The sequence below is a fragment of the Oncorhynchus tshawytscha genome, linkage group LG14 (genome assembly GCF_018296145.1).
Source record: "Oncorhynchus tshawytscha isolate Ot180627B linkage group LG14, Otsh_v2.0, whole genome shotgun sequence".
Lineage (NCBI taxonomy): Eukaryota > Metazoa > Chordata > Actinopteri > Salmoniformes > Salmonidae > Oncorhynchus > Oncorhynchus tshawytscha.
This window is the reverse complement of record NC_056442.1, coordinates 27,625,457-27,647,805: the sequence shown is the minus strand read 5'-3', so window position 1 is coordinate 27,647,805 and position 22,349 is coordinate 27,625,457. Positions and strand designations below refer to the sequence as shown.

Below are 22,349 nucleotides of genomic sequence, written 5' to 3'. Positions count from 1 at the left end.
TGTCTCTCTCGGTCTGTCCCCCTGTCTCTCTCGGTCTGTCCCCCTGTCTCTCTCGGTCTGTCCCCCTGTCTCTCTCGGTCTGTCCCCCTGTCTCTCTCGGTCTGTCCCCCTGTCTCTCTCGGTCTGTCCCCCCTGTCTCTCTCGGTCTGTCCCCCTGTCTCTCTCGGTCTGTCCCCCTGTCTCTCTCGGTCTGTCCCCCCTGTCTCTCTCGGTCTGTCCCCCTCTCAGTCTGTCCCCCTCTGTCCCTTGGTCGGTCTGTCCCCCTCTGTCCCTCTCGGCTGTCCCTCTCGGTCTGTCCCCCTCTGTCCCTTGGTCGGTCTGTCCCCCTCTGTCCATCTCGGTCTGTCCCTCTCGGTCTGTCCCCCTCGTCTCTCTCGGTCTGTCCCCCTCTGTCTCTCTCGGTCTGTCCCCCTCTGTCCCTCTCGGTCTGTCCCCCTGTCTCTCTCGGTCTGTCCCCCTGTCTCTCTCGGTCTGTCCCCCTGTCTCTCTCGGTCTGTCCCCCCTGTCTCTCTCGGTCTGTCCCCCCGGTCTCTCTCGTCTGTCCCCCGGTCTGTCCCCCTGTCTCTCTCGGTCTGTCCCCCCTGTCTCTCTCGGTCTGTCCCCCCGTCTCTCTCGGTCTGTCCCCCCGTCTCTCTCGGTCTGTCCCCCCGTCTCTCTCGGTCTGTCCCCCCCCGTCTCTCTCGGTCTGTCCCCCTGTCTCTCTCGGTCTGTCCCCCCTGTCTCTCTCGGTCTGTCCCCCTGTCTCTCTCGGTCTGTCCCCCCTGTCTCTCTCGGTCTGTCCCCCTCTCGGTCTGTCCCCCTCTGTCCCTTGGTTGGTCTGTCCCCCTCTGTCCCTCTCGGCTGTCCCTCTCGGTCTGTCCCCCTCTGTCCCTTGGTCGGTCTGTCCCCCTCTGTCCCTTGGTCGGTCTGTCCCCCTCTGTCCCTCTCGGTCTGTCCCCCTCGGTCTGTCCCCCTCGTCTCTCTCAGTCTGTCTCTCTCGGTCTGTCTCTCTCGGTCTGTCCCCCTCGTCTCTCTCGGTCTGTCCCCCTCTGTCTCTCTCGGTCTGTCCCCCTCTGTCCCTCTCGGTCTGTCCCTCTCGGTCTGTCCCCCTCTGTCCCTTGGTCGGTCTGTCCCCCTCTGTCCCTCTCGGCTGTCCCTCTCGGTTGTCCCTCTCGGTCTGTCCCCCTCTGTCCCTTGGTCGGTCTGTCCCCCTCTGTCCCTTGGTCGGTCTGTCCCCCTCGGTCTGTCCCCCTCGTCTCTCTCGGTCTGTCCCCCCTGTCTCTCTCGGTCTGTCCCCCTGTCTCTCTCGGTCTGTCCCCCTCTGTCTCTCTCGTCTGTCTCTCTCGGTCTGTCCCCCTCGTCTCTCTCGGTCTGTCCCCCTGTCTCTCTCGGTCTGTCCCCCCTGTCTCTCTCGGTCTGTCCCCCTCTGTCTCTCTCGGTCTGTCCCCCTCTCGTCTGTCCCCCTCGGTCTGTCCCCCTCTGTCTCTTGGTCGGTCTGTCCCCCTCTGTCCCTCTCGGTCTGTCCCCCTCTGTCCCTCTCGGTCTGTCCCCCTCGGTCTGTCCCCCTTGTCTCTCTCGGTCTGTCCCCCCTGTCTCTCTCGGTCTGTCCCCCTGTCTCTCTCGGTCTGTCCCCCTGTCTCTCTCGGTCTGTCCCCCTGTCTCTCTCGGTCTGTCCCCCTGTCTCTCTCGGTCTGTCCCCCCTGTCTCTCTCGGTCTGTCCCCCTGTCTCTCTCGGTCTGTCCCCCTGTCTGTCTCTCTCGGTCTGTCCTCTCCTGTCCCCCTCTGTCTCTCTCGGTCTGTCCCCCTCTGTCTCTCTCGGTCTGTCCCCCTGTCTCTCTCGGTCTGTCCCCCTGTCTCTCTCGGTCTGTCCCCCTGTCTCTCTCGGTCTGTCTCTCTCGGTCTGTCCCCCTCTGTCTCTCTCGGTCTGTCCCCCTCTGTCTCTCTCGGTCTGTCCCCCGCTGTCTCTCTCGGTCTGTCCCCCTCTGTCCCTCTCGGTCTGTCCCCCTCTCGGTCTGTCCCCCTCTGTCCCTTGGTCGCTCTGTCCCCCTCTGTCCCTCTCGGCTGTCCCTCTCGGTCTGTCCCCCTCTGTCCCTTGGTCGGTCTGTCCCCCTCTGTCCCTTGGTCGGTCTGTCCCCCTCTGTCCCTCTCGGTCTGTCCCTCTCGGTCTGTCCCCCTCGTCTCTCTCGGTCTGTCTCTCTCGGTCTGTCTCTCTCGGTCTGTCCCCCTCGTCTCTCTCGGTCTGTCCCCCTGTCTCTCTCGGTCTGTCTGTCTGTCGGTCTGTCTGTCCCCCTCTGTCCCTCTCGGTCTGTCCCCCTCTGTCTCTCTCGCTCTGTCCCCCTCTGTCTCTCTCGGTCTGTCTCTCTCCCCCCTCTGTCTCTCTCGGTCGGTCCCCCTCTGTCTCTCTCGGTCTGTCCCCCTCTGTCTCTCTCGGTCGGTCGGTCCCCCTCTGTCTCTCTCGGTCGGTCCCCCTGTGTCTCTCTCGGTCGGTCTGTCCCCCTGTCTCTCTCGGTCTGTCCCCCTGTCTCTCTCGGTCTGTCCCCCTGTCTCTCTCGGTCTGTCCCCCTGTCTCTCTCGGTCTGTCCCCCTGTCTCTCTCGGTCTGTCCCCCTGTCTCTCTCGGTCTGTCCCCCTGTCTCTCTCGGTCTGTCCCCCTCTGTCTCTCTCGGTCTGTCCCCCTCTGTCTCTCTCGGTGTGTCCCCCTCTGTCTCTCTCGGTCTGTCCCCCTCTGTCTCTCTCGGTCTGTCCCCCTCTCGGTCTGTCCCCCTCTGTCCCTTGGTCGGTCTGTCCCCCTCTGTCCCTCTCGGCTGTCCCTCTCGGTCTGTCCCCCTCTGTCCCTTGGTCGGTCTGTCCCCCTCTGTCCCTTGGTCGGTCTGTCCCCCTCGGTCTGTCCCCCTCGTCTCTCTCAGTCTGTCTCTCTCGGTCTGTCTCTCTCGGTCTGTCCCCCTCGTCTCTCTCGGTCTGTCCCCCTGTCTCTCTCGGTCTGTCCCCCTGTCTCTCTCGGTCTGTCCCCCTCTGTCTCTCTCGGTCTGTCCCCCTCTCGGTCTGTCCCCCTCTCGGTCTGTCCCCCTCTGTCTCTTGGTCGGTCTGTCCCCCTCTGTCCCTCTCGGTCTGTCCCCCTCTGTCCCTCTCGGTCTGTCCCTCTCGGTCTGTCCCCCTGTGTCTCTCTCGGTCTGTCCCCCTGTCTCTCTCGGTCTGTCCCCCTGTCTCTCTCGGTCTGTCCCCCTGTCTCTCTCGGTCTGTCCCCCTGTCTCTCTCGGTCTGTCCCCCTGTCTCTCTCGGTCTGTCCCCCTGTCTCTCTCGGTCTGTCCCCCTGTCTCTCTCGTCTGTCTCTCTCGGTCTGTCCCCCTCTGTCTCTCTCGGTCTGTCCCCCTCTGTCTCTCTCGGTCTGTCCCCCCCTGTCTCTCTCGGTCTGTCCCCCTCTCTCTCGGTCTGTCTCTCTCGGTCTGTCCCCCTCTGTCTCTCTCGGTCTGTCCCCCTCTGTCTCTCTCGGTCTGTCCCCCGCTGTCTCTCTCGGTCTGTCCCCCTCTGTCCCTCTCGTCTGTCCCCCTCTCGGTCTGTCCCCCTCTGTCCCTTGGTCGGTCTGTCCCCCTCTGTCCCTCTCGGCTGTCCCTCTCGGTCTGTCCCCCTCTGTCCCTTGGTCGGTCTGTCCCCCTCTGTCCCTTGGTCGGTCTGTCCCCCTCTGTCCCCCTCTGTCCCTCTCGGTCTGTCCCTCTCGGTCTGTCCCCCTCGTCTCTCTCGGTCTGTCTCTCTCGGTCTGTCTCTCTCGGTCTGTCCCCCTCGTCTCTCTCGGTCTGTCCCCCTGTCTCTCTCGGTCTGTCTGTCTGTCGGTCTGTCTGTCCCCCTCTGTCCCTCTCGGTCTGTCCCCCTCTGTCTCTCTCGCTCTGTCCCCCTCTGTCTCTCTCGGTCTGTCTCTCTCGGTCGGTCCCCCTCTGTCTCTCTCGGTCGGTCCCCCTCTGTCTCTCTCGGTCGGTCCCCCTCTGTCTCTCTCGGTCGGTCCCCCTCTGTCTCTCTCGGTCGGTCGGTCCCCCTCTGTCTCTCTCGGTCGGTCTGTCCCCCTCTCTCTCTCGGTCTGTCCCCCTCTGTCTCTCTCGGTCGGTCTGTCCCCCTCTGTCTCTCTCGGTCGGTCTGTCCCCCTCTGTCTGTCTCTCTCGGTCGGTCTGTCCCCCTCTGTCTGTCTCTCTCGGTCGGTCTGTCCCCCTCTGTCTGTCTCTCTCGGTCGGTCTGTCCCCCTCTGTCTGTCTCTCTCGGTCGGTCTGTCCCCCTCTGTCTCTCTCGGTCGGTCTGTCCCCCTCTGTCTCTCTCGGTCTCTGTCCCCCTCTGTCTCTCTCGGTCGGTCTGTCCCCCTCTGTCTCTCTCGGTCGGTCTGTCCCCCTCTGTCTCTCTCGGTCGGTCTGTCCCCCTCTGTCTCTCTCGGTCGGTCTGTCCCCCTCTGTCTCTCTCGGTCGGTCTGTCCCCCTCTGTCTCTCTCGGTCGGTCTGTCCCCCTCTGTCTCTCTCGGTCGGTCTGTCCCCCTCTGTCCCTCTCGGTCTGTCCCCCTGTCTCTCTCGGTCTGTCCCCCTGTCTCTCTCGGTCTGTCCCCCTGTCTCTCTCGGTCTGTCCCCCCTGTCTCTCTCGGTCTGTCCCCCTGTCTCTCTCGGTCTGTCCCCCTGTCTCTCTCGGTCTGTCCCCCTGTCTCTCTCGTCTGTCTCTCTCGGTCTGTCCCCCTCTGTCTCTCTCGGTCTGTCCCCCTCTGTCTCTCTCGGTCTGTCCCCCTGTCTCTCTCGGTCTGTCCCCCTGTCTCTCTCGTCTGTCTCTCTCGGTCTGTCCCCCTCTGTCTCTCTCGGTCTGTCCCCCTCTGTCTCTCTCGGTCTGTCCCCCCTGTCTCTCTCGGTCTGTCCCCCTCTGTCCCTCTCGGTCTGTCCCCCTCTCGGTCTGTCCCCCTCTGTCCCTTGGTCTCTGTCCCCCTCTGTCCCTCTCGGCTGTCCCTCTCGGTCTGTCCCCCTCTGTCCCTTGGTCGGTCTGTCCCCCTCTGTCCCTTGGTCGGTCTGTCCCCCTCTGTCCCCCTCTGTCCCTCTCGGTCTGTCCCTCTCGGTCTGTCCCCCTCGTCTCTCTCGGTCTGTCTCTCTCGGTCTGTCTCTCTCGGTCTGTCCCCCTCGTCTCTCTCGGTCTGTCCCCCTGTCTCTCTCGGTCTGTCTGTCTGTCGGTCTGTCTGTCCCCCTCTGTCCCTCTCGGTCTGTCCCCCTGTCTCTCTCGCTCTGTCCCCCTCTGTCTCTCTCGGTCTGTCTCTCTCGGTCGGTCCCCTCTGTCTCTCTCGGTCCCCCTCTGTCTCTCTCGGTCGGTCCCCCTCTGTCTCTCTCGGTCGGTCCCCCTCTGTCTCTCTCGGTCGGTCGGTCCCCCTCTGTCTCTCTCGGTCGGTCTGTCCCCCTCTGTCTCTCTCGGTCGGTCTGTCCCCCTCTGTCTCTCTCGGTCGGTCTGTCCCCCTCTGTCTCTCTCGGTCGGTCTGTCCCCCTCTGTCTCTCTCGGTCGGTCTGTCCCCCTCTGTCTCTCTCGGTCGGTCTGTCCCCCTCTGTCTCTCTCGGTCGGTCTGTCCCCCTCTGTCTCTCTCGGTCGGTCTGTCCCCCTCTGTCTCTCTCGGTCTCTGTCCCCCTCTGTCTGTCTCTCTCGGTCGGTCTGTCCCCCTCTGTCTGTCTCTCTCGGTCGGTCTGTCCCCCTCTGTCTGTCTCTCTCGGTCGGTCTGTCCCCCTCTGTCTGTCTCTCTCGGTCGGTCTGTCCCCCTCTGTCTGTCTCTCTCGGTCGGTCTGTCCCCCTCTGTCTGTCTCTCTCGGTCTCTGTCCCCCTCTGTCTGTCTCTCTCGGTCGGTCTGTCCCCCTCTGTCTGTCTCTCTCGGTCGGTCTGTCCCCCTCTGTCTGTCTCTCTCGGTCGGTCTGTCCCCCTCTGTCTCTCTCGGTCGGTCTGTCCCCCTCTGTCTCTCTCCCCCTCTGTCTCTCTCGGTCTGTCCCCCTCTGTCTCTCTCGGTCGGTCTGTCCCCCTCTGTCTCTCTCGGTCTGTCTGTCCCCTCTGTCTCTCTCGGTCTGTCCCCCTCTGTCTCTCTCGGTCGGTCTGTCCCCCTCTGTCTCTCTCGGTCGGTCTGTCCCCCTCTGTCTCTCTCGGTCGGTCTGTCCCCCTCTGTCTCTCTCGGTCTGTCCCCCTCTGTCTCTCTCGGTCGGTCTGTCCCCCTCTGTCTCTCTCGGTCGGTCTGTCCCCTCTGTCGTCTCTCTCGGTCTGTCCCCCTCTGTCTCTCTCGGTCGGTCTGTCCCCCTCTGTCTCTCTCGGTCGGTCTGTCCCCCTCTGTCCCTCTCGGTCTGTCCCTCTCGGTCTGTCCCCCTGTCTCTCTCGGTCTGTCCCCCTGTCTCTCTCGGTCTGTCCCCCTGTCTCTCTCGGTCTGTCCCCCTGTCTCTCTCGGTCTGTCCCCCTGTCTCTCTCGGTCTGTCCCCCTGTCTCTCTCGGTCTGTCCCCCCCTGTCTCTCTCGGTCTGTCTCTCTCGGTCTGTCCCCCTGTCTCTCTCGTCTGTCTCTCTCGGTCTGTCCCCCTCTGTCTCTCTCGGTCTGTCCCCCTCTGTCTCTCTCGGTCTGTCCCCCCTGTCTCTCTCGGTCTGTCCCCCCTCTGTCTCTCTCGGTCTGTCTCTCTCGGTCTGTCCCCCTGTCTCTCTCGGTCTGTCCCCTGTCTCTCTCGGTCTGTCCCCCTCTGTCTCTCTCGGTCTGTCCCCCTCTGTCCCTCTCGGTCTGTCCCCCTCTCGGTCTGTCCCCCTCTGTCCCTTGGTCGCTCTGTCCCCCTCTGTCCCTCTCGGCTGTCCCTCTCGGTCTGTCCCCCTCTGTCCCTTGGTCGGTCTGTCCCCCTCTGTCCCTTGGTCGGTCTGTCCCCCTGTCTGTCCCTCTCGGTCTGTCCCCCTCTCGTCTGTCCCCCTCGTCTCTCTCGTCTCTCTCTCGGTCTGTCCCCCTGTCTCTCTCGGTCTGTCCTGTCTCTGTCTGTCCCCCTCTGTCCCTCTCGTCTGTCCCCCTCTGTCTCTCTCGCTCTGTCCCCCTCTGTCTCTCTCGGTCTGTCTCCTCTCTGTCCCCCTCTGTCTCTCTCGGTCTGTCCCTCTCGTCTGTCGTCTCCCCCCTCTGTCTCTCTCGGTCGTCCCCCTCTGTCTCTCTCGTCTGTCCCCCTCTGTCTCTCTCGGTCTCGGTCCCCCTCTGTCTCTCTCGGTCTGTCTCTCTCGGTCTGTCCCCCTCTGTCTCTCTCGGTCTCTGTCCCCCTCTGTCTCTCTCGGTCGGTCTGTCCCCCTCTGTCTCTCTCGGTCTGTCTGTCCCCCTCTGTCTCTCTCGGTCGGTCTGTCCCCCTCTGTCTCTCTCGGTCGGTCTGTCCCCCTCTGTCTGTCTCTCTCGGTCGGTCTGTCCCCCTCTGTCTCTCTCGGTCGGTCTGTCCCCCTCTGTCTGTCTCTCTCTCGTCGGTCTGTCCCCCTCTGTCTGTCTCTCCCCCCTCTGTCTGTCTCTCTCGGTCGGTCTGTCCCCCTCTGTCTGTCTCTCTCGGTCGGTCTGTCCCCCTCTGTCTCTCTCTCGGTCGGTCTGTCCCCCTCTGTCTCTCTCGGTCGGTCTGTCCCCCTCTGTCTCTCTCGGTCGGTCTGTCCCCCTCTGTCTCTCTCGGTCGGTCTGTCCCCTCTGTCTCTCTCGGTCGGTCTGTCCCCCTCTGTCTCTCTCGTCGGTCTGTCCCCCTCTGTCTCTCTCGGTCGGTCTGTCCCCCTCTGTCTCTCTCGGTCGGTCTGTCCCCCTCTGTCTCTCTCGGTCGGTCTGTCCCCCTCTGTCTCTCTCGGTCGGTCTGTCCCCTCTGTCTCTCTCGGTCGGTCTGTCCCCCTCTGTCTCTCTCGGTCGGTCTGTCCCCCTCTGTCTCTCTCGGTCGGTCTGTCCCCCTGTCTCTCTCTCGGTCGGTCTGTCCCCCTCTGTCTCTCTCGGTCGGTCTGTCCCCCTCTGTCTCTCTCGGTCGGTCTGTCCCCCTCTGTCTCTCTCGGTCGGTCTGTCCCCCTCTGTCTCTCTCGGTCGGTCTGTCCCCCTCTGTCTCTCTCGGTCGGTCGGTCTGTCCCCCTCTGTCTCTCTCGGTCGGTCGGTCTGTCCCCCTCTGTCTCTCTCGGTCGGTCGGTCTGTCTGTCTGTCCCTCTCTGTCTCTCTCGGTCTGTCTGTCTCGGTCTCTGTCTGTCTTTGTCCCTCTGTCTGTCTCTCATCCTGGAGGAGTCCGTATGCTAGGCGCTTCCCTGCTGGGTGTTTCCGCTCTCTCTACACATACTGTGTGAGAGTGAGAGAATAGTGTGAAAGTTTGACAATACCACTGGGTATGCAAATCAACTGGGTTTCACTGTAACCACGTACACACACTCAGTGATTACAAAGTGTCTGAATTGTTCAATTGCGGTGTGATGCCATCCTTTTTCAGAGCTGGAGGGGTTTGGAACTCTCTCCCAGTATCTGACCTACTTTCCTCCTCATGAGACTGTGAACTGATCCTTCATATGCCCCACACACACACACACACACAGAGTCAAACGCTCACTTCGCCCTCATAGTTGGCTAACTGGCCGGTCTTAGCTAGAGAGAGAAGGTTGAAAAGTCAAATGTTCCCTGCACTTGTGACCACAACTGCGCTGTCGGGTGTGCTGTATTTTGTGCCAGCATGAACATGGTCGGAATGATGCTTCTGACAGGCTGAATAGAATGTGTGTATTGGTCTGGGTCTCATTCATTAGTGCACTTCACACCGTAGCAAAATGCTTTGCAGCGGAAAACAAGCTTTTCTCAAGTTCAAACTCGTTCCTCCCCGTTTTGGTCTGTTATCTTTCGTTTGGTGTCTGGTATGTAACACAGGTTGACTGTAATCTCAGTGTGAGGCCTTTGTGTCAGTCATTCTATTTGTGACAAAGTGGATACACCCCAAAGCTCAATAGTAGATCTGAATATACAACTACCCCTGTAATTGGTCAGTAATTCAAATAACATTTAATTGGTCACATACTAGAGGTCGACCGATTATGGTATTTCAACACCGATACCGATTATTGGAGGACCAAAAAAAGCCGATACCGATTTGCTATATATATATATATATATATATATTTTTTTTTTAATAATGACAATTACAACAATACTGAATGAACACTTATTTTAACTTAATATAATATATCAATTTAGCCTCAAATAAATAATGAAACATGTTCAATTTGGTTTAAATAATGCAAAAACAAAGTGTTGGAGAAGAAAGTAAAAGTGCAATATGTGCTTTGTAAGAAAGCTAACGTTTAAGTTCCTTGCTCAGAACATGAGAACATATGAAAGCTGGTGGTTCCATTTAACATGAGTCTTCAATATTCCCAGGTAAGAAGTTTTAGGTTGTAGTTATTATAGGAATTATAGGACTATTTCTCTCTATACGATTTGTATTTCATATACCTTTGACTATTGGATGTTCTTATAGGCACTTTAGTATTGCCAGTGTAACAGTATAGCTTCCGTCCCTCTCCTCGCTCCTACCTCGGCTTGAACCAGGAACACATCGACAACAGCCACCCCCGAAGCAGCGTTACCCATGCAGAACAAGGGGAACAACCACTCCAAGTTTCAGAGCGAGTGACGTTTGAAATGCTATTAGCGTGCACCCCGCTAACTAGCTAGCCATTTCACATCGGTTACACCAGCCTAATCTCGGGAGTTGATAGTCATAAACAGCGCAATGCTTGAAGCATTGTGAAGAGCTGCTGGAAAAATGCACAAAAGTGCTGTTTGAATGAATGCTTACGAGGCTGCTGCTGCCTACCACAGCTCAGTCAGACTGCTCTATCAAAGATCAAGTCATAGACTTAATTCTAACATAATAACACACAGAAATACGAGCCTTTGGTCATTAATATGGTCGAATCCGGAAACTATCATTTCGAAAAACAAAACGTTTATTCTTTCAGTGAAATACGGAACCGTTCCGTATTTCATCTAACGGGTGGCAACCCTAAGTCTAAATATTGCTGTTACATTGCACAACCTTCAATGTTATGTCATAAGTATGTACAATTCTGGCAAATTAATCACGGCCTTTGTTAGGAATAAATGGAGTTCACACAGTTCGCAATGAACCAGGCGGCCCAAACTGCTGCATATACCCTGACTGCTTGCACGGAACGCAAGAGAAATGACACAATTTCCCTAGTTATAAGAAATTCATGTTAGCAGGCAATATTAACTAAATATACAGGTTTAAAAATATATACTTGTGTATTGATTTTAAAGAAAGGCATTGATGTTTATGGTTGGGTACATTGGTGCAACGACAGTGCTTTTTTCGCAAATGCGCTTGTTAAATCACCCGTTTGGAGAAGTAGGCTGTGATAAAATGAGAAATTAACAGGCACCGCATCGATGGACACACTAGTTAAACTAGTAATATCATCAACCACGTGTAGTTAACTAGTGATTATGATTGAATGATTGTTTTTAGAAGATAAGTTTAATGCTAGCTAGTAACTTACCTTGGCTTCTTGCTGCCCTGGCGTAACAGGTAGTCAGCCTGCCACGCAGGCTCCTCGTGGAGTGCAATGTAAGGCAGGTGGTTAGAGCGTTGGACTTGTAACCAGAAGGTTGCAAAAACGAATCCCTGAGCTGACCAGGTAAAAATCTGTCGTTCTGCCCCTGAACAAGGCAGTTAACACACTGTTCCCCAGTCGGCCGTCATTGAAAATAAGAATGTGTTCTTAACTGACTTGCCTAGTTAAATAAAGGTGAAAAAAAAAATCTGCAAATTGGTGTCCAAAAATACAGATTGTTATAACTTGACATTAATCTGTCGACCTCTATCACATACACATGGTTAGTAGATGTTAATGTGAGTGTAGCAAAATGCTTGCGTGAGTGTAGCGATAATTTAACCCCATACACAGGCCGTGTACCAAATGAACCCTATTCCCAGTCTAGTGTCACTACTTTTGACCTGGGAACTCTGAGTGCCGCTCCAGTCAGTCAGTTGAGTGAGTAGTGCTGTATAGAACTGAAGACGGAAGGTGATGGATGGGTGATCCATAGTCATACAATGAGCTGCTCTACCATTTGGGTGGCACTCATCCCTAATTTCAACAAGAGGGCTAAAGGCAAGAGCAGTGAATAATTGAAGAACAGCCCCAGTCTAGTCTTACACAGCGTTGCTCCCTCCCATGTTCTCTAGAGCTTTTAGAGCTCTTGGGTCTCCATGGAGACTGTTTAGGCAAAGTGTGTGTGTGCGAGGACCACCATTCGCAGATTCCTTTTTACATAAAATATCTTGGCTGTCAAATTTAGTCCATTTTAGCAGTGAATGTAAACAGGCCTATTATTATAAACAATTTGCATTGTGAAAGTAATGTCAAATTGTGTATTATACCATTAATACTCACAACTGTCTTTTATATATATATATAACAAAAATTGCGGACCACCTGCAGTACCCCGGACCACAGGTTGAAAACTAGTGGTCTAGAGCAAATGTTAACGAGACAAATCTTACTAACAAGTGCAGAGGCTCAGGTGTCCCGAGTGACACAGGGTACAGTTTCACCTGTTCCTCAGACTTCCCCCCCCCTCCTTCTTGAAATGGCGTGCACACCGGAGCAGAGCCGTGCACAGGAAATGGAGGCAGGAAACCGACCCGCCTGATGGCTCGGGCTCACTCACACATCACAAGGGGACTCGAGCACATACTCTAAAAGCTCACACACTTTCATCAAACACTTACTCACACACACATACACACACCTAGGCTAACTAACTGCCTTCAAGTGTAACGGAGCTAGGTGGCTCAACGAGCATTGCATGATAAGTAACCTTGCATGAGACTTAGACTAGTGTTAGATCGAGGCCTACCGTTTAGGATTGAGCTCAGTGAGCTAACACGGTCTTGTTTGTCGTGACGGCAACCTAACAGTACCCGTGTTAGGCTATACAAGGGAAAAATTGCGCTCTCTCTCTCTCTCCCCCTCTCTAGTGATGTCTCTGTTGTCCCAGATTCTGCAGTCATAAGCCCAGCAGAACTCAGCACGTTCCTAATTAATCGCGACAGTCTGAGGAGCTGTCAGTACAGGGATCTGAATCTTCTGATCCTATCTAATGGGAGCTCTTAATCTGTGATGCTTTACAATTAAATTAACCCCCTTCCTGCTTTCTCTCCCCTCCTCGCCCTCCCCTCTCCCATCTTCCTGTTCTTTAATTTCTCCTCCCCTTTCCCGTCTTCCTCCCTCTTTCTTCTCTTCTCTCCCCCTCTCCTGTACTCAGGCGAGGGCTGAACCCACCCCACAGAGTGAAGTCCATCTCCATGACGACCTTCACGCAACAGGAAATCGAGTTTCTCCAGAAACACGGCAATGAGGTAGGGTCAAACATTGTGACCGGGCCCCACAGACCTCCCAGGACTGTTGTCAACATGGCTGATGTCTGCCTGGGTTGTATTCACTAGGAGCCAAAGGGAAGCAAACAGGCCAAAATGAAATGCTAGTTTTTGTTGTCCAGCTCTTCCAGTTCTTAGCATCCCGATGGAGACTAGAATGCAGAAACACATAGGTTTATAATGATAAAGAAGTGTTTTTCAAGCCTGGTCCCAGATCTGTTTATGCTCTCTTGCTGACTTCTATGCTCATTGTGATGGCCAGGCACACAAACAGATCTGGGACCCGGCTAGTAGCCTATGTTTCTATTCAACTTCCATTGTCCTCCAAGCTAGGCCACATTCGTATGTCCACCTCTTTTTCTTTGATAAAAAAATAAAATTAACCTGTATTTGACTTGGCAAGTCAGTTCTTATTTACAATGACGGCCAAACCCGGACGATGCTGGGACAATTGTGCGGCGCCCTATGGGACTCCCAACCATGGTCTGATGTGATACAGCCTGGATTTGAACCAGGGACTGTAGTGATGCCTCTTGCACTGAGATGCAGTGCCTTAGACCACTGCCCCACTCGGGAGCTCCTAATCTGTCTAAGGAGGGCTGGCAGGCTGACTCCTTGTCCTCAATGCCCTGAGACTTACTCTAACCCCAGATCATGGAAATCCATACGTTGTGTTCCAGAATCCTATATGGCCGGCCTCACCCTTCCCCCTTTTGGTTTTGGGTAACATTCCACAGATATTTCCCCTAATCCTGTAAAGTGTGATTTGTGTGTTCTCTGAGAATAGCGTGGTGGCCTACAGACCGGGTGGCCACGGCACAACAGACACAGAGCAGCTCTTTCAGGAGATGGTGCTCTGATGCTCACTCATGCATTCCATGTGTCTGGTTATTTATTTAGTTGGCCCTGACACACACACACACACACACACACACACACTTTAATCTGCCAAGGATTCTGAATTGGAGTAATGCTCTTCTGCTAGATGATGTGGTAGTGGTACAGAATTGAGCCTGTGCTTGTCCTTGTTGCTGTTCTGCAGGCTATGTATGTCAGGTGCTTTATGTAGAAGAATATTCTAGGCCTATTGGAAACATCGACACAAGCCTTGGAGGACATGCATTATCTTCAGCCTTGACTTTACTGTCTGCTGTTGTCTGTCCTCTTCTTATAAATAGTTTCTCTCTGTGTGTCTCTCTCTTTTGGTCTCTTTCGGTGTCTCGGTCTCTCTCTCGGTTTGTCTCTCTCCTCTCCTCCTGTCTCTCCTCCTGTCTCTCCTCATGTCCGTCTGTTTCAGTATGTATTCGGTTGTTTGTCTGCGTCTAATTGTAAAATGCTAGATATCCATGTATACTGTAACCTCTCTTATCGCTTGGCAAGTTGTCTGTAGATCGCTCCATTTCCGGGCTCCCAAGAGACACCCTGGAATGACCCTGAATGTGCTACATTCTGCTGCAGCTGTCTTGGCCTGGAGGTGTTGAAGGGTTTTCTCTCTCTTTCACGTTTTGTCTTTTTTCTCTGTAAAGGTGATGAACCACATCTTCTGATTTGCATGTGACTTTTATTCGCCTTTCATTTTTCACCAAACGTGTTTTTCTTCTCTCTCTCGCTCTCTCTCTCGCTCTCTCTCTCGCTCTCTCTCTCTCTCGCTCTCTCGCTCTCTCTCGTCTGTCTTCTCTAGTCATGCAAACAGATATGGCTGGGGCTTTACGACGACAGAACTACCTCCATACCGGACTTCAGGGAACCCCAGAAAGTCAAGGAGTTCCTTCAGGAGAAATACGAGAAGAAGAGATGGTGAGAGGCTGCTGTAGTCCATAGAGCTCTGGTCAGAAGGAGCAGCAAGGCACTTTGCAGCAGTAACAACCCAGATGTATTTGGTGGATGATGTCTGGGTCACTGTATGCGTTAGTTGAATCCAAAAGGAAAGTCTAATATTTACACACATCCGTCATACCAGTCAGCATAGCAGGACAAGGAAGCAAGGAAGAGGGTGGCGGAACGACGGTATGCGTTGCTATGATGATATCAGTAAACAAACAGTGCAAATCAACATCCGGTAGGAAACGCGATGGCAAAAGTTGGACTTATTTTAACTCTGACGACAGGCCCCGTTTACCGTGGCGGCTGGCAGCATTTACCGTCATGCTATCATTGAAAACTTGTCCATTTCAATTAAAGCCTGTGTTGCTGTGTAACCAATTGAACATGGTTGTTGTTGTGATTTAGGTTTGTTCCCCCGGAGCAGGCCAAAGTGGTGGCTTCTGTCCACGCCTCCATCTCTGGCTCGTCAGCCAGCAGCACCAGCAGCACCCCCGAGGTCCGACCCCTCAAAACACTGCTGGGGGAGTCGGCCCCCACCTTGCACCTCAACAAGCACACGCCCAGTCAAGTAAGACACACTGGTTACTCAGCTGGCTGATAACAGGCCGTACAACGTTTTTCCTGACCTGAAGTAGGGCCCAGGGAGTTTTTCCTGACCTGAAGTAGGGCCCAGGGAGTTTTTCCTGACCTGAAGTAGGGCCCAGGGAGTTTTTCCTGGAAAGATGTGTTCAGGAAACCCTCCTGGCTCTAGTAGGAAAAACATCATATTTATTTGAGTTGCTTTCGACAAGCTGGCCTGTGTGAAGTGCGGATATCCAGGTGAACTATTTCTGCATGGTTGAAGTGTCTGTCTCTCTGTGAGTTAACTGGGTCATATTTAGCACGAAATGGAATGAAACGGGGAGGTTCCATACAAACTTCTGTCCAATAAGAAACGCCCATTTTTGATTTCTGTTGCAAAGCGTTTTGCTACGGCATGCACCAGTGAACACAGCCCTGTTGTCTCTCTAGTCTCCGGTGGGGAGCCGTGTGGCCCAGGCCCTCCAGCTGAGCCAGCAGCAGCAGTTCCACGACAAGAAGTTTGACCTCCTCAGCGACCTGGGCGGAGACATCTTCGCCGCGCCGCCCCACTCTCAGACTGCAGCAGGCTCGGCGGCCAACTTTGCCAACTTTGCACATTTCAACAGTCAGCCAGGTAAGGAGGAGGAGTGGCACAAGCTGCACCGGTCCCCGGAGCGGTCACTACACCTTGTGTTAGAAAAACCCTCGGCACAGTGGTTACATCTACTGCTTAGTGCTTAGACTCCATTGGTCAATGATACGTATACTCAATGATCCACTCATAATTATGGAATTAGAAAGAGGTCAATTTCCTGAAGAGTATTTGGGTGTTTTGCTTCAGCAAAAGTCTGTTTTATGGTAGTGGAAGAAACTTTAGAGGCATTTCGATTTCCTTAATTTCAAGAGTATGGACCTTCACATTTTCTTACCACACTCTGTTTTTCATCTTACGATACAAATATACACATAAGAATGACAACTTGCACACACACAACGACGTCATCTCCTCTGCCCAGACCCGCATGTTCACACCCCCCTCCCTAGTGCCTGCATTATGGTTTGCCACATGGCCTTAAATTGTACCAATCTGTTTTTCTCGGTTGCCCAGGCTATTTCAATAATAAATCATTTGATTTTTCCATTGTTAATGATGGCTGATTGGTTGATTTCCAAGTTTTTGGATACGTTTTTAACCCCCTCGTTGTCCATCACACTGATCTATGTAAAGCATCGCCAGATACTAGAGTTCTCATAGGGCTATGGGCGGTCAGTCTCCTTGGTTACTGAGGCCAACGTAAAGCTGTTTGCTCAGAGGATAACGTTTTCTCGTCCTCAAAGAGCCATAAAGTTCTACCTTGGTGCAGAGAGGCTGCACCAAGGTCAGCCCACACGAGGCTGAAAGACACACAAAAACACATCACAATTTGCTCCTTGAAATATGATTCCTTTTTTTTAAATAGAAAATGGATGATAACCTACACACTTATCACACATTCTATACCTGTCAACCCTTTCCTATCCTATTTTCTACTACTTAAACAAAATAAATCTGAGTCACAGGAAGCCCATCTCTGCAGCCCACTCCCAACACCCCCAGAATGGCTTCCAGTTTCCCCATCTCTTCATCCTCTCTTTTCTGCAGATCTCCACCTTGTGTATCATCTCCCATGTTCTTGTAGAACAGATGTTTCTCCTGCTCAGGCAGGTGCTGGTTGTGGTAGCAGAAGCTGGCCATGTTTAGGGACTGGAACGTACAAACACTCAAAACGCCAGATTTATGAGTCACTCGGGAGGACCTGGCCTAAAGTAACAATAAAACCAATTCCATTTATCTACATGGAATTTGAGAAATACTCCATAATAAGCCAAATGGAAAGACAGAAATGAACCAAATCCTGGTAAGAATACAGTATTTGATGCTTACCATTGATGGAATTTGAAGTTCTCGCAGGAAGATGCGTCTCTGTGCCGTCCATGGTATGAACTGGTGAAATTACTGGGTGTTGAAGTTAATTTGTGAACCATTTATAATCTTCGATAGCAGAGCCAAGTCAGACATCTAGTCTTGAGGTGGTTGTCGAGTTCCAAGTCAACATTGGTGCCTGTTAACATTCAACATTCTACTGAAGTTGCTCTTCTCGACTGTGATATCACATTGAAATGGAATTGAATTCTCATGAATAGAATGACCATGGCAAGGAAATAAAATGGGGTTTCAAATGAACACTGTTACACTTACCAACCAAATATTATACATTCAAACATCTATAGAGATCCTATTAAATTATTAATTCTACCAACTTTGCTTTGGTTGATTTATTATTTGCATTATTCAGAATTGCCATGACGATGAGAGCGTGGAATCAATGGATGTACTGTGTGCTTCATTTAAAATATGTTTTACATTGAACCAGGACAGTGGCAGACACACACACTAGAAGGGAACATGAGCTTCGGTCAGAGCAGTGCTCTATAGGAGAATGTGAACCTATCATCATCACATCCATTTTTGGATGGTCATTGTCATCTGGTGCCAGTCTGTCATTAGCTAGTCTGTCATTAGCCATCTAGTTTAGTTCCATATCTCTGTGTCATTTCTGTCATTTTCTGCCCAAATGGCACACTATTCCCTATTTAGTGCACTACTTTTGACCAGAGCACTGGTCAAAAGTAGTGCCCTAAAGCAATAGAGTGCCATTTGGGTTGCTGCCTGTGTCATGTGACCATTAGTCGTCTCATTCATTGAGTCCTGTTTTGTTTGTCTTTTTTGATTTTATGTGTCTGACCCTGGTACAAACCTCCAGCTGCTCAGAACGCAAACGCAGACTTTGCTAACTTTGATGCGTTTGGGAGCGCGGGTCCATCGGGTGCTTTCCCCTCGGCACCCCAAGCCCCCTTCCAGACCTCACATACAGGTAGAGCATGCTCCATTCACCTCTCATGGCCAGTCTCTATCTCTCACACGCTCACATTTTCACACAGGTCACTGTTAGGCACTCTTCCTCCTTTCCCAGAGGCTCTGTCTTTCTGTCTCTGTGTTCCACACTCGCATCAGTTCACTCCTACTTGTCATGTGTTTGTGTCCATTTTGTCTGTGTTGTAGTTAGCATTAATGACAACAATTCACTCTCATTGGCTCTATTTGCTAGCTGGCTGCTCAAGGCACACACACACTTACTCACTGGCTCCCAAGGGAATTAGTTTTGAATGTACCACACCGCCCTCTGCCGGACAATGTCTGCAGATGACTTCTACGCAGTGGTGGATGGGAAAACACTGCTCTCTGGGTGCATCGCAGCACTCTACAGTGGCGTCCTCTCCTTGTCTCCTTTCCATCATCCGCACTGATCTGAAAGAATCTGTTTGCACCTATCCTATATGTTTTCAGATCTGTGCAGATGAGGAGACAAGGAGAGGAAATCACTTTAGACTATGGAGATGCACCCCTTTCTCTCAAAGGCTCCTCCTTCTCTCATCCACACTGACCACCACACTGCCTGGCTTCTGCTTTCATACCGACTCCATTCTCTCTGTTATGATTTGGTTTTGCTTTTGGGTGACTTTCGCACTTTTCCCCCCTTTTTGGTTTATTTCTTTCTCTTATTTTGTTTCACCCTGTCTCTCTGGTACTCACCCCCCGCCCCCATCCTGTTTTGGCTGCCAGCGTTCACGTTCCTCTCATCCAGCCGCAGTGTGGGTGAGTTTGCCACCGCTGGCACTGCTCTACCTCACCCGGGTGCAGGTGCTCACAGTAAGTTCTCTCCCTCTCACTGGGCTCAGCCTTTAGCGAACACCTTTCTCCCCACTCTGTCTGTCTGGTAGGCTCTAGGGGTTTTCCCATATCAATGCTTATGGTTGTTCCTATTGATGCGTGTGTGTGTGTGCCTGTCTGTGGATGCGTGTGTTGTATGCTGTTTGCTGACCTGTTCATATCCAGAAGTACAGGGCCATTGGTGCAAAATAACATGATATCATGCAGTCTAAACTGCAGCCAACAGTGTAGGAAAGAAATGAAGGGCAACTTTTACCTCGGCCTCTGGAACTCTTATCCTGCAGAAAATCCTCTTAATGATTTGAGATTATTAACAAAAAATTGAAAGATTTCTCCACCTGATTTCTCCACCTGTGTATTGTACTAAGATCAGTAATTCACTGTAGGTGTGTTCATTTGTTAAGACAGGAGAGTAGACAGGATTTCTCATTCCCATAGCAACAGTCAGGTTCCTCCCTCAAACCACTCCCCGTGAAGTGATGATGCTTCGACTCTCACGCTGTTTCCTCAGACCGTGACCTAACCTCGACTCTCACGCTGTTTCCTCAGACAGTGACCTAACCTCGACTCTCACGCTGTTTCCTCAGACCGTGACCTAACCTCGACTCTCACGCTGTTTCCTCAGACAGTGACCTAACCTCGACTCTCCCGCTGTTTCCTCAGACCGTGACCTAACCTCGACTCTCCCGCTGTTTCCTCAGACCGTGACCTAACCTCGGTCTCTGTGCTGAACTAACCCTCCGTGTGAGACGATTGCTAAGAAAGATGCCAATCTTCCTACAAACACACTTGAAGCCACTGTGTGGCTCTTGTGACAGTCAGACTAAGGCGCATGACTGCCGTTGGGCTCATTTCAAGTCTGCCACCGTTGACCCCATTTAGATCTGTTATACTACTCAACAGTATAATGCAGATCCTCCATTGATTTCAGGTCAGATGAAGCACGGCACTGTTGGAAATTACAGATGACACTGCTGTGCTCTGTAGATGCTGCCTGCCTCCTGTAGCACACAGTGTTCAATCCATCCTCCCAGATTTATGCTGCACAGTCAGGAACACACACACCCACCCCCAGGCCCTTCATGTGACTCCTTTCTGTCATCTCTCTCTCGCAGGTAGCATGGCCTCGGGGGGTGTGTAACGCTAGCAAGTTAGCGCTAGATATTTAGCTAATTTTGACCACTTCCCCAAATCCTGTAGTGCCAACTGGATGCTTCACTTTCTCCTCCCAGAGCCAGAGTAACGCCTCCTCTGCAGGAACGCCCAATGGGCCGGTAGACCGAGACACTACTAGCGTCCCCGCCGATAGATACGCAGCTCTGGCTGACCTGCATACCATCTTTAGCTCTGACAAAGACGGAGCAAGGTTAACCTGGCCCTGCTGCGAGCGCCCACTCTGTTCGGCAAACTTCAAGATGCGTCGAGTAGAGTGAGATGGCTATCGGGTTGGGGACGATGAGCTCATGCATGGTGTAGAATAGATAAAGTCCGGGTCCCATCCTTTCTGAATGAGCAGGGTCATTGGGTCCTCATTTAAAGGTTGCGTCATACCACAGCACAGCTTGCGGGGTGCTGCGGAATGGTATGGCACGTTGGGGTTGCATGATGTCATAGTATTTTACTGTCAGCCATTGTTGCCTTTTAATGCTAGTTTGACCAACAGAGGGCATCTTTTTGATGTTTGTTGGTGCTTGCTCACTTTTCAAAATAATATTACAGAGATCCATACAGGCCAGACATTTTGATTGCTTTACCTTATTCCAAGGTTTTTAACTTAGTTTTGCCAAACAACACAATGTTTTACACAGAGTCTCCCTTTTCAGAATATGTTTTATCCAGAATAATCACAGCTCCATGCCTGCTGATCACAATCAGCAAATACCCATTTGGAGAAATATCCTTCCTTGGTATTCTCTTATCTCTTATTTCTCTTTGTATTCTCTTATATTCCATCATATTCATATTGTAAAGGCCTGGGGAATATAAGCATGTGATGTCTGTTAAATGAACAAGTTAATTTCATTGACATGGCGCCTCCATAGCCTCAGCTACTATAGCACAGATAAATACATCTTAAAACACTCTATTCTGTTCTTTTGAAATAAATTGTCTTAGTAGCATGTTTTTTTATGACCCTAAACAAAATATGAATATATTTATTTGTGATTGTGGATGTTACATAGATTTATTTGACTGGCGGGTATTGGTAGGCTACTCATTGAGTCCCGGCTATTCTACTGTTAATATGCATACGGTGAAGCAGACTTTCGTGGCGCTTTTGAAGATGAAAGGCTCAGAAAAGTTTGAGTCAGTTATGATAGTTATCTCGATGTAGGTCTACTGGTAGAGGAGCAGGGTCCGGTTTCGTTTGTGTGGACGTGATGTGGTGTTGCCCTCGCTGCCGGGTGTAGGAGACGGATGGAGCTTCTACAGTGGCCTCCTGTGTTGTGAACCGGTCTGTGTTTTCAGGAGGTAGTGTCCCGAGCGGGGTTCCGGGCTCTCTCCCCCCGGGGGCGTCGGCAGGACTGCGTCACCCCCAGAGTCAGCTGACGGGTACGTCGGCGGCAGACCGCTACGCCGCGCTGGCCGAGCTGGACAACGTGTTCGGCTCGTCGGCCCCCGCCACCAGCGTCTACAACACCGTTAGCACTTCACAAGGGTACGAGAACACGCCATCCAAGGAATTCACCCTCTTTCCATTACCCTCTAGTCTATGCCTTGAGGTCTTTCTGTCTCATATTGACATCTTTGTAAATATATAAATCAACAAGTAGGTCTGCCTTTCAAAATGATACTCAGCGCCCTCGCCTCAAATCGCACCCTGTTCTCTAAAAGTGCACTACTTTTAGTACTACTGCTAGGGACCATGTAGGCGTAATAGGCTGTCACTTGGGATACAGCCTCTGTCATGCTGAGTCCATGGGGTCACTCTAACGCTGTTGTTTTTTCCCAGGGGGATGTTTGGCCCTGTGACAGGAGTCTCGTCAGCCCAGGCACAGCAATGCATGTCCAGCATGCCCCAGGGTTTTGGAGGTGAGTAACATCACTCCATGTGTGTGTTTCCATCCCTACCCTTTCCCCCTCAGTGTGCGCTTCACTAGTTCACTCGCCTCTTGGGTTTAAAAACCACTGGGTAGGTGTAAGCATGGGAGTTTTCTTCATATTTCACTCACTCTCTTGCGTGAATGAGTGCACACTTTGGGGAGAATGGGGTGGATTAGAATGGGACCGCAACACATTTCTCCAGAGTTGTAGACACTTAGCTACTCAGAGGAACTAAAAGGAGTTGGATGTCTCCTCTTCCCTTCTGCCAGGTCTGTCAACAAACCCTTTTGCTGCTGCAGCCGTTGCCCCGGCGACAGCCACCACCAACCCCTTCCAGAGCAACGGGAGAGCAGCGGCCGTGGCGGCAGCAGGTGGGGACACGCCACGGAAGTCTTGCATACCCAATGTACTTGAAACTAAAGCCATAGGCTGTGCCTGAAATCATTTTTCTTACTATTTACAAAAAAATGTCATACTATACTACATACTGTTTAGATGGAACATACTGTTCACTAAAAATGTATGCAGAAAGCAACGGATTTCAACATACTAGACACGCATACTGAGAAGGCGTCATGTAATGCGCAATTGGGTTCCCCGCCATTTTTACATTACGTCTGATCACGTGGTAGTCTGAAAAGACAATTCTCTTCCTCAATATCATGCAGCGAATTTGTTCTAGACGAAAAGCCGAAGTGAGTGTGACGTCTTGGAATTGAACGCTTTCAAACTGTTCTAAATATCACATCCTCTAAAACATTTTATTTTGCTCAAACAACGCACTA

The 22,349-nt window shown here is 52.2% G+C and overlaps 1 protein-coding gene across 4 annotated transcripts in view; it reads left to right on the top strand.

Annotated features, from left to right (window-relative positions):
- The window catches only part of LOC112266914 (arf-GAP domain and FG repeat-containing protein 1), a 30,873-nt gene that overhangs the window by 5,858 nt on the left and 2,666 nt on the right, over nucleotides 1–22,349 (top strand). For 2 of the 4 annotated variants that reach the window (XM_024444842.2, XM_024444843.2), the window contains exons 2-10: nucleotides 12,251–12,344; nucleotides 14,044–14,159; nucleotides 14,592–14,754; nucleotides 15,198–15,381; nucleotides 17,552–17,662; nucleotides 18,412–18,498; nucleotides 20,989–21,178; nucleotides 21,473–21,552; nucleotides 21,834–21,935. In XM_024444842.2, coding sequence (XP_024300610.1) covers nucleotides 12,251–12,344; nucleotides 14,044–14,159; nucleotides 14,592–14,754; nucleotides 15,198–15,381; nucleotides 17,552–17,662; nucleotides 18,412–18,498; nucleotides 20,989–21,178; nucleotides 21,473–21,552; nucleotides 21,834–21,935 — 1,127 coding nt within the window. The remainder of the gene's footprint in view (nucleotides 1–12,250; nucleotides 12,345–14,043; nucleotides 14,160–14,591; nucleotides 14,755–15,197; nucleotides 15,382–17,551; nucleotides 17,663–18,411; nucleotides 18,499–20,988; nucleotides 21,179–21,472; nucleotides 21,553–21,833; nucleotides 21,936–22,349) is intronic. The other 2 variants (XM_024444845.2, XM_024444846.2) reach the window with 2 other exon arrangements.